The sequence below is a fragment of the Hemiscyllium ocellatum genome, chromosome 1 (genome assembly GCF_020745735.1).
Source record: "Hemiscyllium ocellatum isolate sHemOce1 chromosome 1, sHemOce1.pat.X.cur, whole genome shotgun sequence".
Classification (NCBI taxonomy): domain Eukaryota; kingdom Metazoa; phylum Chordata; class Chondrichthyes; order Orectolobiformes; family Hemiscylliidae; genus Hemiscyllium; species Hemiscyllium ocellatum.
This window is the reverse complement of record NC_083401.1, coordinates 163,023,616-163,042,178: the sequence shown is the minus strand read 5'-3', so window position 1 is coordinate 163,042,178 and position 18,563 is coordinate 163,023,616. Positions and strand designations below refer to the sequence as shown.

The 18,563-nt window shown below is 42.5% G+C and overlaps 1 protein-coding gene across 6 annotated transcripts in view; it reads right to left on the bottom strand.

The window, feature by feature from the left end:
* The window catches only part of dclk2a (doublecortin-like kinase 2a), a 314,799-nt gene that overhangs the window by 9,151 nt on the left and 287,085 nt on the right, over positions 1-18,563 (bottom strand). For 5 of the 6 annotated variants that reach the window (XM_060827326.1, XM_060827359.1, XM_060827334.1 and 2 more), the window contains 2 exons: positions 9,184-9,264; positions 6,556-6,669 (listed from right to left, as the gene is read on the bottom strand). In XM_060827326.1, coding sequence (XP_060683309.1) covers positions 6,556-6,669; positions 9,184-9,264 — 195 coding nt within the window. The remainder of the gene's footprint in view (positions 1-6,555; positions 6,670-9,183; positions 9,265-18,563) is intronic. The other variant, XM_060827342.1, reaches the window with a different exon arrangement.

Genomic DNA, 18,563 nt, shown 5'->3' with positions numbered 1-18,563 from the left:
TCAGTTCCTCCAACAGCGTTTTTTTCCAGATTTTTCTGAGTTTCACTCACCTCTGGGTTTGGAATTCTCTTCCTAATTCCCTCCAACTTTGCACTCAAAATCCTGACAAAAATCCTTTGTTTCCAACCATTTCTGACATTTTTTCCGACCCAAGACCAGCTCTTAGCCTCCCAAAGTGTAAGTGTTGTAGGTCCACTTGCTGCATGCGAGGGAAACACTATACAAACATTCATTATTATTGGATGAGGAACTCTCACACTGAGGACACCCACAGCTGCATTTTTCTCTGCTGCATGTGCTGGGCTTTTCTTTGGGGGAGGGGGAGGAGGAGAAAGATGGAAATAAACTCCAAGACAGTTTCCCGGACTGTGAATGTCTTCAGGGATGGTGTGAAATCAGAGTCGGTCACCATCCCACACATGGATGAATGGCCAATTATGACAGAGAAGAATTCTGCCTTGACTTGCTGCCTTAAGGGAGCCCTTCACTCTCACTGGGAGCTCCAGCCACTTGGGGCCCAGTGGTTAGTACTGCTGCCTCAGCACCAGGGACCTACCCTCAACTCTACCCTTGGGAGATGAGTGAAATTCACACGTTCTCCCGGTATCTGCGTAGGGGTGCTGTGTTAGGTGCTGTGAATTCCTCCTAAAGTCCAAAGGTGTGCCGGTTAGGTGGATTGGGCATAGGAAATCAGGGTTACAGAGACAGATAGGGGGACGGGTCTAGGTGGGATGTTCTTCAGAGGTCAGTGTCAACTCAATGGGCTGAATGGCCTGCTCCCACACTGTTGGGATTCTATGATTCCCTATGGTGAGCTGGGGGGTTGGGGCATTAAAACCAGAAGCCCAATTGCTAAGGAGGAGGTTTTGAACATGGAAGGTCTCACGCACAATCTGAATTATTCCACCAGTGGAGTTTCCACTGCTCAATTCAGGATCCACCAACTTTGGTGTTCATCATTTTTAAATTTCACAAATGCCTCGGAGAGCACCCGTATAGAGACACCACGGCAGCTCCAATCCTGCCTCTGCCAGTACGCTGGCCGCGGTTCCAGAACGGCATCTCTGTGATCGAGCCCCTCCATCACATGAAGACAGCCCCTTTTCTCTGCAGGCCAGTGTGGAATCAGGAACCCTGTCTGGCCCTGATCCTGGGCTCCGGAAAACTTGCACAATTCCAGCCTACACTCTCAGTATTACGTAGTTCCAGGTTCATTGGGTAAATGAAAATCTTCTTTCACCCTCCGCCAACTACGATGCCTCAAATCCAACCCGAGAAGAGAATCCGTCAATGCAGCACCTCCTCATTCTAACTTGCTAACATACCCATCCCTACTGAACGGCAGGTGCTGATTGTGCTCAAACTGTCTATGTTTCATATTAGGGATCCACACTCACTTATTACCAGGCTACTCAAATCCAGCAGGAAGGAAAGGTCACTTTTACTCAGACCTGATGTGATTTGGCAAAAAAATGATCCAGAAATAACAACTTAAAGATAATTCATAGTTAAGCATAGTGAGAGATAGTCAAGGAACAGAGAGTGAAGGTTCAGAACAAAAGTTTTCCTTCAAATAAAAAGGGCAGGATTCCCAAGCCTTGGCAACCCCCTGAGTATCAAAGAAGATATAGAACAGGAAAAGGCAAAAATGAAAAGCCTGTGCCTGGTATAATGAGCTTAATCCTAAAGGACAGCCTAATACCAGTGCAGGGTGAAGTTAAAGAGGAAATTCGTTCACAAAACAAGGGCTTGAAAATAAAAATTGGCAAGTGATATTAAGGAAACCCAAATACGTTTTATCAATACATAAAGAACAAGAGGAAAGGAAAGGGATTCTGACCAGATATGAAGAAATATTAAATTAGTATTGCAGAAAGTGGGTAAGACCAGATGAAATATAAATCAGAATCCTGAGAGACATAAGGAAGATACTAATGGAGTCATAGGCCTGGGGCCAGAGGACTAATTGAAAGGCCAGTGGATTGTCCTAAATTGTTCTTGATTTTAGTGCGTTGGGACAACCTCTAAATTGTCAACACAATCAGGCCAAGTTTATTTTACTTGGACAGGCTGGGCCCATATCTACTGAAGTTTATAAAGATGAAAAGCGATCTTTCATGAAAACGATCAACTCTGAGGCAACTGGGGATGGAGTGGATGTGACGATGATGGTTCCCTTTTGGGGGAGGGGAGGTTGACTAGAACTTGGGGACAGTTTAAAATAAAGGGTATCCCATTAAAGACAGAGATGAAGAAAATTGTTTTTATCTGTGAGGGTTATTAGTCTGTGGAATTCTCTTGCCCTGAGCATAGCAGAGGCAGGGTCATCCAATATTTTTTAATGTTTTCTTTAACAGGGGAATGAAAGGTTATGGGTTGGGGTTGGGGAGGGGGGGAAAGCAGGAAAGTAGAGCCACAGTTATGGTCCATGATTTTGTGAACTGACCAAACATGCTCAAGGGGCAAAATGGCGTGTTACTGCTCCAAATTCACATGTGTACTTGTACGTCTAAGAGTGACAGCATGGCGTCTACAGCAAGATTCCCTCTCAGCTGCTGGTCAGCATTCCCAGCACTGACTTCTGGTTTTGGAAGTGACTGCAGTGCATGGACCTTGGAGAAGGAAACAATGTTAGTGGGAACACTGGACAGCAGTGGCCTGCAGTATTGATGCAGAAAAGCAAGAAAGCACTCCTACTCCTCTAACTCCACGTTACCTGTCAGTTTCCAGGGCAATCTACAGGAATCCCATTGGGACAATTGACTACATGACTTGTAAAAAGCGAAAACAGTCAGAGCTTGTGAAATAACTAGTGTTTCCCAGAATGGGCACTGGGTACTTGCTCCAATATTAAATCGACGTCTAGGCTCATTTCAGGAAGGTGGTATGTAATGTAGTTGGTGGTGGTTTGACTCCAGATACATGAGCCATGGCTCATTTAAAGTTATCAGTTGTGTCATTTTCCAAAGAGAAAGGCCGTTTGGCCCATTAAGTGGGTGCTGGTCATAAACAAGCAATTAACTGTTTTAAATCCCAATTTCCATCACTTGGCCCATTGCCAATATTCCTTAAATGTTATAGAACATAGAACATAGAAGGTTACAGCGCAGTACAGGCCCTTCGGCCCTCGATGTTGCGCCGACCGAATCCTACCTAACCTATACTAGCCCAATAACTTCCAAATGCCTATCCAATGCCCGCTTAAATGACCATAAAGAAGGAGAGTTCACCACTGATACGGGCAGGGCATTCCATGAACTCACAACCCGCTGTGTGAAGAATCTACCCCTAACATCTGTCCTATACCTACCACCCCTTAATTTAAAGCTATGTCCCCTAGTAACACCTGACTCCATTAGCGGTAAAAGGTTCTTAGTATCTACCCTATCTAAACCCCTAATCATCCTATACACTTCTATCAGATCTCCCCTAAACCTTCTCTTCTCCAATGAGAACAGCCCCAAGTGCCTCAGCCTTTCCTCATAAGATTTTCCTACCATTCCAGGCAACATCCTGGTAAACCTCCTCTGCACTCGTTCTAAAGCTTCCACATCCTTCCTATAGTATGGCGACCAAAACTGCACACAATACTCCAGATGAGGCCGCACCAGAGTCTTATATAACTGCAACATGACCTCAGGACTCCGGAACTCAATTCCTCTACCAATAAAGCCCAGTACACCATATGCCTTCCTCACAGCACTATTTACCTGGGTGGCAACTTTCAGAGATCTGTGTACATGGACACCAAGATCCCTCTGCTCATCCACACTACCAAGTAGCCTACCATTAGCCCAGTAATCCATCATCTTGTTATTCCTACCAAAGTGAACGACTTCGCACTTAGCTACATTGAATTCCATTTGCCACATTTCCGCCCAGCTCTGCAACTTATCTATATCCCGCTGTAACCTACCACTTCCTTCCTCACTATCCACAACTCCACCGACTTTCGTGTCATCCGCAAACTTGCTTACCCAGCTTTCAAGTCCTTCCTCTAGATCATTTATAAAGATAACAAAAAGCAATGGTCCCAAAACAGATCCTTGTGGTACACCGCTAGTAACTGCGCTCCAAGATGAACATAATCCATCAACTACTACCCTCTGTCTCCTTCCAGCCAGCCAATTCCTAATCCAAACCTCTAATGTATCCTCAATGCCATACCTCCGAAGTTTTAGCATTAGCCTACCATGGGGAACCTTATCGAACGCCTTACTAAAATCCATATACACAACATCTACTGCTTTACCCTCATCCACTTATGAGGGTTTCTGCTTCCAGCAGTCTTACAGGCAGAGAGTCTAGATTCCCATCACCCTCCAGGTGAAAAACGTTTTCCTCATATCCCAGCGAAACCTCTTAGCTTACCCTGTGCTTTTGAACAATTTATGTTTTTTGCCTCTTCTGAATATCAGATATTGGGCCCCATGTTCGTAGGGAGAGAATTCCAATGTACAACAACCAAAACATCTTACATTTGTACAGTATCTTGTAAAGATGCTTCACAGGGACAACGTAAAATAAAGTATAACACTGCGACACATTGGGAAATATGAACACCCGCTGATCAAAAGCTTTATCACAAATGATAGGTTTGAAGGAGAAGACGTCAGAATTTGTGGCCTTGGTAACTGAGGCATATCCAACAGTGGTGGAGGATTAAAATCACAGCAATTAAAAAGACCAGAATTCTATGTATGCAGCAATTTTAAATGTTTGTGAGGTTTGAGGACACATGCGTGTGATATATATTTCAGTTGTAGATGAGGTGACTGCTACTTATATACTTTTTGGCAGAGTCATTGGATAATGTCAGGAGTGAGAACTCTGGCTGATATGTTTTCCTGAAATTGTTTGTGCATGTAGAGCTATTAGTTATTCTCCATTGGTGCTGGGCACATTCGGCCTGAGAGGAGCTAATTTTATGGCCTTATTTCATTTCCTGACACAGAAGTAATTGCAACATTATGACAAAGGGAATTATGCAATTTTATTTTTTAAATCAACAACACAATTTGCTATGGGAGATAATTCCATCTCATTCCCAAAAAAAGAGAATGGCAGATGTCAGACCATAGTGTCCTTTGGTTGGTATCATCGCCAGTTCTAGTCTGTCCCTAAATTGTCAGAAATCACAACTGCCGTTGGTGGGATGTATTTTCTGACAGAAACTGTCCCTGCATGAACACTTCGCTGCTTGCAGTAACTGTGCAGTTTCCAACAGTGACTTTATAGTGGGGAATCAACAGGGCGCCGATCCAAAAGGTATGTGCAGAACCGGCCTCAGTTCAATCTCACGTTGCAAGTGGGTGAATCTTATTGCTGACAGAACAAAGCCAAAATGTACACTTCTTAAAAACTCATTTAGGAGGTAACTATGTACTGCCGTGCTATCCCTGGGGTAAAATATCAGTTGTTAGGCTGAGTCCAGAATCGAACTGATTTAGATACTATTAATTTTAAAATGTTGTTTCTTATGATGCCACTAAAACACAGAAAATGGAAGTGGACATACCTAATGGATAGTTTTCTTTTAACTCCAACCTGATACATTTAATAATTTTATCTGGAATACAGCTTACTCAACACACATGGCCCACCTTTACTCAACTACGTCCATTAGAGTTCTGAACATTTCCGTCTGTTCCTGAAATCTTTCTGAAATAATATTAACGTAAACTGTCCAAGTTACAACCAGAACACTGAAGGGATTGAAATGTTACCTTTTCCCTTCTTATCCAACTTTACAATCCACTTACTTCAAGGCAAGAAGGTGGAAGGGGAAAAGAGAGATGCAGGATGGAGGATGATGAGGAGAAATGGAAGGGAAGAAAGGAGGCTTAAAGAAAAGGAAGAGGACTGAATTTTTGAGAATTTACATTGAAGAGACAAGTCACTTGACCTGTTCTGTCTTGGTGGTTATGTCCCACATAAGCCTCCTTCTGACCGAGCTCTCCTAAACTCAAGTATAAATCCTTCTACAAGTCCCTTGAAGGGGAGGGGTCAAAAGGGGGGAGATGAGAAACTGGGCATGCAGAAGGAAGAAAGAAAAGGTGAGAAAAGAGCCAGAGCAGGATAATGGGAAAAAAAATGAGGAAGATTAGAAAGGGGGAATAAGAAAAAGATGGAAACAAATGAAAATAGAGAAAACAAATAAAGAAGGGAAGTAAATACAATTAAGAGACGAAAATACAGAATTTTCATTCCACCAACAAATGTTATTTGCCTTTTCATTTCTTCCTCTGGCTGGACATTTTCTCCTTCTAGAGTTTATCCTTGATGTCAAGTCTCGACAATTGTTAATCAAGAGGCAGCTATTGCACTAAGGACACATTATTCGTTCCCCAAATGGACTTAATGTGGGAAATCACAGGCATGAATTTGTACCTCAACAATCTGAGGTGCAGCATGCACCTACAGCCTTTGGTCAAGACACTGTTTAGGAGGATGGACATGAAGAGAATGTTAGTCACACTGCTGAAACACATGAAGGTTTAAGGTGGAGATTGTCCTTAATTGATAAGAGATTGATGTGTGCATTGTCCAACTCACCATTATAACACTGACCCCAGCAGGACTGTTGCTCTGCTTTGCCACAGGGTTAAAGTGCTTTCTCAATTTTCCAGTTACAGCTACCTGCATGTCTCGCTCTTGTGCTGTATCATCCTGCGGGAAGGAAGCAGGAAACTGATAAAATCTCCCAGAGAATCTGCTAATATAACTGATGATGGACAGAATAGCAGCAGTCTATATATTTGAGCAAAACATTACACTCAATATGCTGCTTCTAAACAGCAGCATTGTCATCAGGGAGGATAATACAAAATGCAGCATGCTGAACAAGAACTGTACTATACAAAGATCTGTATAATTATAATCTTAATCCCACATCATCATAATAGGCACTTACAAAATAATCATATTAAAAACAAAGAATAATTTTGACTTTGAACAGTACAGTTGCAGTTCGGAGACCCCTGGTTAACTTTCCCCAAACAATAACATATCTCTTCTAACCACTACTTCCTCTCTACTTCCCAACCAGTTTCCTATCAAAGCACGACTGTTGATTCTACCCGATCCCCTGAAAAGAAGCAAAGTTAACGCTGTCTGCTGATAACCACCTTTTAACTTCACAGCCTAACTATCATTTTGCTACGTTAACATATATTGGCAATTATGATATTTTAAGTTTCCAAATTTACAGATAAATTAACCCAGTGAGCTTTTGCAGAGAGTTACAAATTTTTTTAATAATGGTGATGGCAGTTTTCAAGGCCAAATAACTACAAGTGATCTATCAGATTTTACAGTTCAAGGTTATGTCTACTGCCATTAAATTTTGACTAAAATCTTCCCCTTCCAGCGACCTGGCTTAACCATTCAGGCCATCTTTATCTCCTGAGACAAAGTGCTGGCAATATGGAAGTTACATCCAAGCACTTCATTCTGATGTAGAAGATCCAGTCTAGGCATTAAAAAAAGGAACAGAAAATGATTTTTTTAATATAAATTGCTTCTTAAAGCACTCAAAGGGAAACTATGTGCGAAATTTGAGGGAGATAAAAAAAATTACATTACAAAGCATATCAGTTTATTAGAAAATGTTTTGGAAAAGAATAAATTGAACAGCAACAAACTTACCAGCCTAACGATATTCTTATTTGAATTTGGGATTATTTTGAAATAAAAAAAATTTTGGCACAATTTAGCAGTTTACTTTTGAGAAAATAAAATGCTATCTAAAGTACAGAAGTACTTCTACCTTGTATGATTTCTGTGAAAATATTGTACTTGACAGTTGAGCTCTTGCGTGAAACAGAACATAACTAAAGGTTGTCCCATTTAAATTCAGGACAGAGATAGGAAAAGAAATGGAAAGAATTGACTTGGGTAATTTAATGAAATCAATCTGTGTTTAGTGTGTGTCCTTGAGAAGGGACTAAATAAAACTAGTAACTTAATATGTTTCTGTTGAACATGTTCACCTTTCCACGTGGACATTTCTTTAAAAAGAATTTACACTTGGTAACCCAGTCACTACCTGCAAGTTTTGGACCAGGCATAAGATAAGCATAAAGCTTTGGACAGACACACCTTCTGAAATTATCGGAGTAAACAGTTAAAAAACTTGAGAGAGAAAAGGATCACTTTGGGCAATCAACAGGATATTCAAAGTGATCAATCCTGGCTTCAGTCCTCGTTGGTAGGGGCAGCTCAGGAAGGAACTTCCTCACCACCATCCAATTTGCCCAACACTAACCCTGTCAGCTCGAAAGGATAGAGAACAAACAAAAACAAGGCTGCAAACCGAGCAGAAAAGAGAATGCCAAGAAAAATGTTCTCGGCTCTCACTGGCTGCATGTGTCTCCTGACTATTCATCTTATAATCTCCTTAATAAACAACATAAAAATTGTAAACTTGACCAGCGTTTTTGGGTATTTTTTGACTCCTGTACTTTAGGACTTGCACCAGGAGTGCTGTAAATCTCACCTCCTGCTCCTATTCAGACTGACTTGTGAACATGGATCAAGCTCAGGACTGTCTCTCGTAATTACATTGAAGCAATGACTCAAGAAGAGTTCCTGTTTATTATTACCAAATCTGACTCGTTTCCAGCTGTGTTTTCCCAGTTTTTGGATCAGGTTGATAGGAGTCACAGATTAAACTTGCTTTTCTGTCCTCACATACTCTCCTGATCTTTTTATAGGGAATACTATTGTCTCCTTATATTAATTTGACAGCTATATAGAGTACTCTTAAGTATCAGCTACAGTTTTTCACATCAGAGACAGTTAATTAAAGCAGATCATTTCATTGCTTTCTATTTCTTAAACTTCCAACTTTTAGGGTCTGGTCATGGAAACAACTTTCCTTAATACAAACAAGGGATGTCAAATGCTGCGAAATTCTGTTTCATTTTTTTTCTAACCCCTATATACCCTGAAGATGACAGTTTTTACCATCCTCTTGATCAAGCCTTGTATCTAATATCCCCTCCTTCCACAAATCACACATTTCAAGATCTTAGTTAAATGAATCAGTTACAATTTGATTTTGAGTTCAACAATTCAATGATGCCCTTGCGGTAACCACTCCCACCGCCCACATTTCTAATTCAGTGTAGCCTTTTCAGACACAGCTTTGTTTCTCTCTCTCCATATAATTGTGATACTCACAGCCACCCATGGATGAGTCAGAACCTTCTCAGCTGTGAACCGGGCTTCAATGTTCACCTGCAACATTCGGCTAATCAATTCCTGCAAAGAAATTACACACTGAAGCCAGAGATATTAAATGTCAAGAACACAGACTCGAAGGGCAGAATAACCCCTTCCCTGAAAGGGAAAATAATTGGGTGGGTTTTCCCTGATGAGACACTCGGTTGATGGGGTGGTGAGAAGGAAGTAAGTTCTGAGTGAGATGGTTCTCCAGGGACTAACTAACAACTATATGTGGTCAATTATTAGCCATTGAAGGGCCTCAACTCTTCACCGCCCCGATAAGGTGAGATAGGTGGCTAGTTACCCGCCTGAGAAACCAGAGCAAATGGCTTACTGTTTTCTTGGGTTTGCCCTGCAACCACCTCTCAGGATAACTGGAGGAATAAGAATGTGACCTCCGACCCTGTGACAGGAAAATAAGAAACCCTTACCTTGTCACTGGTGGAACCTGAGGAGTAGGCCTAGACGGGTGGCCGTTTGACCTTTGACACCTGGCAGCTTCTGGAAACCTGGGGCCCCAGAGTCAAGGCTTGTGACAGGCCAAGGAACACCCCCTAGCTCAGCTATCAGCTGTTCACAAGTTGACTCGCACATTGCTAGAGCACTTTGGGAGGGTTTAGACTAGTTTGGCAGGAGGATGGGAACCAGAGCTACAGATCAGAGGAGAAGGTAGTTGTTGAATGGGCAGAAATGGAATGCAGAGTCTGTCAGGAAGGATACACAATTGGTAGGGCAAAGGGGTAGGTTAACGTATGTCTGTTTTAGTGCAAGGAGTGTCAGAAATAGGAGTGATAAACTTAGAGCATGGATCAGTACTTGGAACTACAACATTGTGGCCATAATGGAGATATGGATTTCACAGGGACAGGAACGGTTGCTGGGTCTTCCAGGGTTTAGATCATTTAACAAGAACGGGGGGGGGGGGGGTAAAAGAGGAAGGGGGAGCAGCATTGTTAATTAGAGAGTGTATCATAGCTGCAGAAAAGGAGGTTGTTGAGGAGGGTTTGTTTACTGAGTCAGTGTGGGTGGAAGTCAGTAACAGGAAAGGAGCAGTCACTTTATTGGGTGTTTTCTAATGTGCTTCCCTCCCCATTCCAGCCAATCCAAGAGAGATAGAGAAACAAATTGGATAGCAGATCTTGGAAAGGTGCAGATGTAACAGAGTTGTTGTTATGGGTGATTTCAACTTCCCAGTATTAACTGAAACCTCCTTACTGCAGATGTTCTGGACTGAGCCAGTTTTGTCAGGTGCATCCAGGAAGGATTCCTGACTCCATATGTAGACAGGCTGACTGGGGGGAAGCTGTATTTGATGCTAGGCAACGAGCCAGGCCAGGTGTCAGATCTCTTGGTGGGAGAGCATTTCGATGACAATGATCACAACTGCTTCACCGTTACCATAGCCATGGAGAGGGACAGCAGCAGACAGTATGGGGTGGTATTTAATTGGGTTGGGGAAATTATACTGCTATTAGACAGGAGCTGTGGAGTATAAAGTGGGAACAACTGCTGTATGGAAAATGCACAACTGAAATGTGGAGGCTGTTTAAAGAGCATTTATTGCTCGTCTCGGATAACTTTGTCTCACTGAGACAGGCAAGGAACGGTGAGATGAAGGAGCCTTGGATGACAAGAGGAAGAAGGAAGCTCACTTCCTTCAGGTTAAGGAAGCAAGGTTCAGGCACCGCGTTAGAGGATTATGGGGTAGCTAGGAAAGAACTCAAAAGTGGACTGAGGAGAGCGAGGAAAGGGCACGAAAAAGCCTGAGCAGGACGGAAAACCCAAACATGTTCTAAACTTACATGAGGAATAAGAGAATGATCAGAGAGAGGGTAGGGCCGATAGTAGAGGGAACTTGTGCCTGGAGTCTCAAGAGGTAGGGAAGGCCCTAAATGAGTTTTTTTCCTTCAGTATTCACTAGAGAGAGGGACCTTGTTGATAGTGAGAACACCGTGGATCAGGTTAATACACATGAACAGATTGATATTAAGAAAGTGGATGTGCTGGAAATTCTGGGAAGCATCAAGACAGATAAGTCCTCAGGGCTGGACCCAGTATATCCAAGGTTACTGTGGGAAGTGAGGAATGAGAATGCTGCACCTCTGGTGATAATCTTTGCATCCTCACTCTCCGCAGGAGTAGTAGCGGATGATTGGAGGGAGGTGAGCGTTGCTCTGTGTTCAAGGAAGGGATTAGGGAAATCCCTGGGAATTACAGACCAGTCAGTCTTTTGTCTATGGTAAGCAGTGCACTGGAAAGGATTCTGAGAGGGAGGATTTCTGACTATTTAGAAAAACATAGTTTGATTAAAGATGGTCACCATGGCTTTGTGAGGGGCAGGAGAAAGTGAGGACTGCAGATGTTGGAGATTAGAGCTGAAAATGTGTTGCTGGAAAAGCGCAGCAGGTCAGGCAGCATCCAAGGAGCAGGAGAATCGACGCTTTGTGAGGGGCAGGTCATGCTTCACAAGCCTTACTGAGATCTTTGAGGATGTGACGAGACAAGTTGCTGAAGGATGAGCAGTGGATTACAGTAAGGCACTTGATAAGTTTCCTCATAGTAGGCTCATTCAGAAAGTCAGGAGGGATGGGTTACTGGGAGGTTTGACTGTTTGGATACAGAACTGACTGGCCAAAAGATGACAGCGAGTGGCAGTAGATGGAAAGTATTCTGCCAGTGTTGTCTCACATGGATTTGTTCTTGGGCCTCTGCTCTTTGTCATTTTTATAAATGACTTGGACAAAGAAGTAGACGGGTGGGTTAGTAAGTTTGTCAATGATACAAAGGTCAGTGGTTTCATAGACAGTGTCAAGGCTGAAAATGTGTTGCTGGAAAAGCGCAGCAGGTCAGGCAGCATCCAAGGAATAGGAAATTCGGCGTTATGGGCATAAGCCCTTCATCAGGATAGTGTCAAGGGCTGTTTCAGGCTACAACAAGACATTGACAGGATGCAGAGCTGGGCTGAGAAGTGTCAGATGGAGTTCAACCTGGATAAATGCAAAGTGATTCATTTTGGAAGATCAAATTTGAATGCTGAATACATGGTTAAAGACAGGAGTCTTGGTATTGTGGAGGAACAGCGAGATCTTGGGGCCCATGTACATAGATCCCTCAAAGCTGTCACTCAAGTTGATCGGGTTGTTAAGAAGGGACATGGTGTTTTGGCTGTCATTAACAGGGGGACTGAGTTTAAGAGCTGCGGGGTTATGCTGCAGCTCTATAAAATCCTGGTTAGACCATACTTGGAATATTGTGTCCAGTTCTGGTTGCCTCATTATAGGAAGGATGTAGATACTTTGGAAAGGGTGCAGAGGAGATTTACCAGGATGCTGCCTGGATTGGAGGGCTTGGCTTATGAGTAGAGGTTGAGTGAGCTAGGGCTTTTCACACTGGACAGAAGGAAGAGAGGTGACTTGATAGAGGTGTACAAGGTAATGAGTGGTATAGATAGAGGAGATAGCCAGAGAATTTTTCCCAAGGCTGAAATGGCTGTCACAAAGAGTCATAATTTTAAGGTGATTGGAGGAAGGTATAGGGGAGATGTCAGAGACAGGTCCTTTACACAAAGAGTGGTGGGTGTGTGGAATGCACTGTCAGTGGTGGTACTGGAGTCAGAGACATTAGGGACATTTAAGCAACTACTGGACAAGCACATGGGCAGCAGTAAATTGAGGCTTGTGTAGGTTAGGTTGGTCTTAGATTAAGATAAATGCTCAGCACAACATTGTGGGCCGAAGGGCCTGTACTGTGCTGTACTGTTCTATGTTCTATGATAAACTGAGATATTCCAGCATTGGGGGGCCAGGCATGTTAGTGACATAGAAGAACCATATTTTGGAAATGGAAATATTGCACCAAATTTATGCCCAAATAACCATTTGTAGTTTCTGAATCATTTTGCCAGAGTACGGATTTATTTTTCCATCAATTAGAAGATGTCATTGCGTCTCTTCCCTACTCCCATTCTGAATGAGATGTGGCTGTCTTGTATTTCTGCCACACAGTCAGAACACACATACACATGTAAACCTTACAAATACTGACCATCTATTTCAGAATATCCTAAAACCTCAAAAGCAGTTGTGTGATGTGCAGTAATACTAAAACTGCAGCTCACATCAGAGATAATAAATCCGTCAGAGCCTCCAAATCATTTTTCAAGTCTTTACTGTTCTCTGACATGAAACGACACCCATCAGTCTCCTTACAGCATGCCATCACTGTCAACCTCCAATCTGTCACTCTCCATCAATATTGCCAGTCGCCCTTCATCCAAACTTCATAATCTCCCATTCACACCATTAATTCATTAACAAAACTGATCCTCCCAATTAACAAACCAATCTCTCCCATTATTACTGTAGCCTTTATATTGACACTGTGAATCCCAATTACCACCTCCCCCCCCCCATTAACACTCCCAGCCCCATCTCTCAAAAACACGGCCTACTAACGTTCCCTCTAAGCTCCACACATGCGCAGCTGTTCCAACATTCCATACCTGGCAATTGGCATTGGCTTACCCATAGCAACATTGACTCTCTGGTTGCCCGGAAGTCACTGCCACATGTGGACCACAGCAGCCTGCGCAACTGGATAGAACATTAGAGGGAATGGTGCTGCCAACATCCTCAATGAGCACCGCTAATCCTTTAGAAACTGCACCAGTGAGAAAGAAAAGGAAATACTAGCTGCCCATTCTAATCTCATTTCCCAACATCTGGCTGTAGCAGGGTACAGCACGTCAGTTGCAGATCCCGGTTCCTTTTATTAACGAGTTCAGGATTTCTGCCTCCACCATCAATGTGGGCAGTGAATTTCACACACCCACCATCCTCCAGGTGACCCTAAGACTATAAGAAATAGGAATAGATCATTTGGCCCCTCCAGCTTTCTCCCCCATTCAATAGGATAACTACTGTTTACTCAGTCCTCATTCTTATGTCTACTCTCTTGGGTTTTCCCCATAACCACCAATTCTCTCCTTTATCAAGAATCTAACCATCTCTTCTTAAACGTATGCAGGATCTCTGCCCCCACAGCTCTCTGTGATTCACAACCCTCAGTGAAAAAAAAAATTCCTCCTCATCTCAGTCTTAATTCCTTGATTCGGACACTGCGCCCTCTGGTCCTGGGTTTCCTATGAAAGGCAGCACCCTCTCAGCATTTACTCTGTCAAGTCCCTGAAAAGTCCTGTATATTTCAATGAGATCACCTGTTTAGCCTTTGCTCATAAGACAGTCCTCCATACCAGGGATCATCCTAGCCAACCTTCTCGGAACTGCCTTATCTTTCCTTAAGTTAAGGGACTAAAACTGCTCACAATATTCCAGATGTGGTTCCACCAGTACCTTGTTCAATTGCAGAGGTCACATGACAACCAGGTTGTAGTCCAACAGAGTTATTTGAAATCATAAGCTTTCAGAACGCTGCTTCTTTATCAGGTGAAGTGGAGGGAAGGGCACAGAATTATAGGTGGAGAGATAATGGCAAGATAACTCCAGGTAATTAAGAATGTCAACAGATGAGTACAAATAATGTCAGTGGAGTGTCGACAAGTTGAATAGCAAATGAAGGGATGACCTACAAACCAATTAATTAAGGCTTAGTGAGATAATTACAAAAGTTCAAAAATAAGACGGTGCTAGAGTCAAACCAAATGGCTGGATGACCATGACAGATATTGGAGTCACATGATGAAGGTCTAAACAAAGTAATAAGTAATCCAAAACTGTCCAAACTAATAACAAGTTATCAAGGTGATGGTGTCAAAACAGAACAGTAAGGGAGATTGTGGGCGGCGCAGTGGCACAGTGGTTAGCACTGCTGCCTCACAGCACCTGAGACCCGGGTTCAATTCCCAACTCAGGCGACTGACTGTGTGGAGTTTGCACGTTCTCCCCGTGTCTGCGTGGGTTTCCTCCCACAGTCCAAAGATGTGCGGGTCAGGTGAATTGGCCATGCTAAATTGCCTGTAGTGTTAGGTAAGGGGTAAATGTAGGGGTATGGGTGGGTTGCGCTTTGGCGGGTCGGTGTGGACTTGTTGGGCCGAAGGGCCTGTTTCCACACTGTAAGTAATCTAATCTAATTTTACAAACACAACAGTGTGGTGGGGTTACATGTAGTTCAGTTTTGCTTAAATTTTAAATAAATGAAAATAATTTTTGTTAAGCTGGTGAATTTAAGATGAAAACTGAAGTACTAGAAGACTCAAATTATTTTGGTATGATCTTCATTCTTTGCTGTACATCTTCACTGGGAGTGTGTGTAATCTTCACTGGGAGTCAAACAGGTGATTGAAGGAAACAGTATTCACTTAGAGGAACATTTATCCCTCCTTCGTTGTGAAAGGGGATTCTCTTATGAGTGCAGCAACTTCAGCTCAGTTGTGTTAATATTAGAAAACACTTTATTTCCTTGCTTTTGTAAATAATGTATGTAGTGTTCTATTTTTGAGGTTGAAACGATATTTGAAAACTTTTTAAAAACAATTGGAGGTATATTTTATGTAGGTTTTGAGTTGATAAAAACCACTGGCCTGAAGTTCAAAAGTAAACAAAAAACAGAAACAAAACTTGTGTTTGTAAAATCTTCCTTAACTGACCTTGATAACTTGTTATTATCTCTCTATCTTAATTAGTTTCTTGAAGTTTGGATTATTTGTACCTTTGGTTAGACACTCATCGTGTGACTCACAGACACCTTTCATGCTATTCCAGTCACTTGGTTTGTCTCTAGCACCACCTTATTTTTTATGATTTTATAATGATCTCTCTGCTTTAATTAATCAGTTGGTAGGTCAGCCCTTCACTTGTTATCCAGCCTGTCGACACTCCATTTATACTCATCGGATGGCATTCCTAAATACCTGGAATTATCTTGCCATGATCTCTCTGCTTATATATTCTGTGCCTGTGCACTTCCCTCCACTTCAGCTGACAAAGGAGTAGAGCTCTGAAAGATTGTGATTTCACATAAACCTGTTGGATTATAGCCTGGTACTGTGTGACTTCTGACTTTGTCCACCCCAGTCCAACACCAGCGCCTCCATATCACTGTACAACTGCATTAAGACTTCCCTACTGTTTATACTCTGACCACCTTGAAATGAGGGCCAACATTCCATTAGCCTTCCTGATTACCTTCTGCACCTATGTGCTGGCTTTCTGTGTTTCATGCACAAAAATACCTGAAGTGCCTTTGTTTTGCAGCTTTCTACAGGTTTTCTCCATTTAAATAATATTCTGTACTTGTGTTCTCCCTTCCAAAATGAACAACTTCACGTGTCCCTAGATCAGTCCCTTTGCCAACTTTCAGTCCATTACTTAACCTATCAAGATCACTCTGCAAACTATCTGCAATCCTCTCACAACTTGCCTTTCCATCTATTTCATGTCATCTGCAACTTTAGCTATAGTACATTTAGAGTCATAGAGAAGCACAGCATGGAAACAGACCCTTCAGTCCAACCCATCCAGATACCCCAACCCAATCTAGTCCCACCTGCCAGCACCCGGCCCATATCCCTCCAAACCCTTCCTATTCATATATCCATCCAAATGCCTCTTAAATTTCGCAATTGTACCAGCCTCCACCATTTCCTCTGGCAGCTCATTCCATACACGTACCACCCTCTGTGTGAAAAAGTTGCCCCTTGGGTCCCTTTTATATCTTTCCCCTCTCACCCTAAATCTATGCCCTCTAGTTCTGGATTCCCCGATCCCAGGGAACAGACTTTGTCTATTTATCCTATCCATGCACCTCACGATTTTGTAAACCTCTATAAGGTCACCCCTCCGCCTCCAACGCTCCAGGGAAAACAGACCCAGCATGTTCAGCCTCTCCCTATAGCTCAAATCCTCCAACCCTGGCAACATCCTTGTTGCTTAATATATATTGTGGACAGTTGTCATTAATATATATTGTAAACAGTTGTGGTTTTAACACTGACCCCCCGTGAAACCCCACAGGTTATAGGTTAAGAAAGAACCCTTTTCCACACTTGCTGATTCCAGCCCACCAGCCTATTTTCTATCCAAGTCAATATACTACGTCCAACATGATGGGCTCTTATGAGCTGATCTTTTGTGAGGTGCCTTGTCCAATGCCTTCTGGATGTTCAAATACAATGTATTTGTTGGTTCCCTTCTATCCACTCTGATCGAGACTTGCGCGAAAAACTCTAATAAATTAGTCAGACATGACTGCTCTTTCATGAAGCTGTGGTGACTCTGCTCAATTAGATTATGACTTTCCAAATATTCTGTTATTATGGCTTAACGAATGATCCAGCATTTTTGCAACAACAGACATGAGGCTAATTGCCCTCTAGTTACCCACTTTTCCCCTCCCTCCCTTTTTCAATCAGGGTGTCAGATTGGCAGTTTTCCAATCTCTGGTACTTTGCCAGAATCCAAGGAATTTTGAAAATTACAACCAACACATCCAACATATAATTTACGACTGAGATAAGGAAGAATTTCTCCTCCTGGGGGGTTGAGTATCTGCGGAACTCCTTGTCACAAAGAGCTGAGGGGACAGAATCCTTCTGTATATATTAGGCTGAGGTAGATTGATTCTTGATCACTGGTGGGAAAAGGCAGGAAAATGGGCATTAGGAATTTCGGATCAGCCACGACCCTACTGAATGGCAGATCAGACTTAAAGAGCTGAAAAGCCATATAGTTTAATCTATGCTTTTCTGAATAATAGCTTATTCTGTCTCTCAGAACTGATTGTAATAATTTTCCCACCATCAAAATAAAATTGACTGGCTGATAATTGTTTGTCTTAGCTCTTCCATCTTTTAAGCAATGGTACAATATTTGTAGACATCCAGTCCTTTGGTACCTCACCTGTAATCCCATTAACAATGCCAACCTCCCCCATTAGCAATTATAATCTCTCCCCCAATAACAGTGCCAACCTCCCCCATTTACATATTCCCAAACCCTCTATTTACACTCCTACTCTTCATCTCCTTCGTTAACATACTCCCTCTCCCCTGCCATCTTGCCAAACCTTCTTTAACATGCCAATAAACATTCTTCCCCATTAACACTCGTAATCCCACACTGACTAAACCCTTTTTCTACTGTGTTCAATCTCCTTTCTTTCTCAACACACTTTAAGATTGTCCAATTTGTATCCTTGTTTCACTCAGCAATCTCTTTCCTTTCCCCTCTGATCGTATACATTCCATGCTTTCTTTTCAATTACTCCACCCACTTTCCCTCTCTCTAATTTATCATTCACAACTCCTACTGTGGATATGGAGAGTTTGTAATGTATCATTTCACAAAGCTTTCACGAGAATGTCCATTCACCGTGTGTAA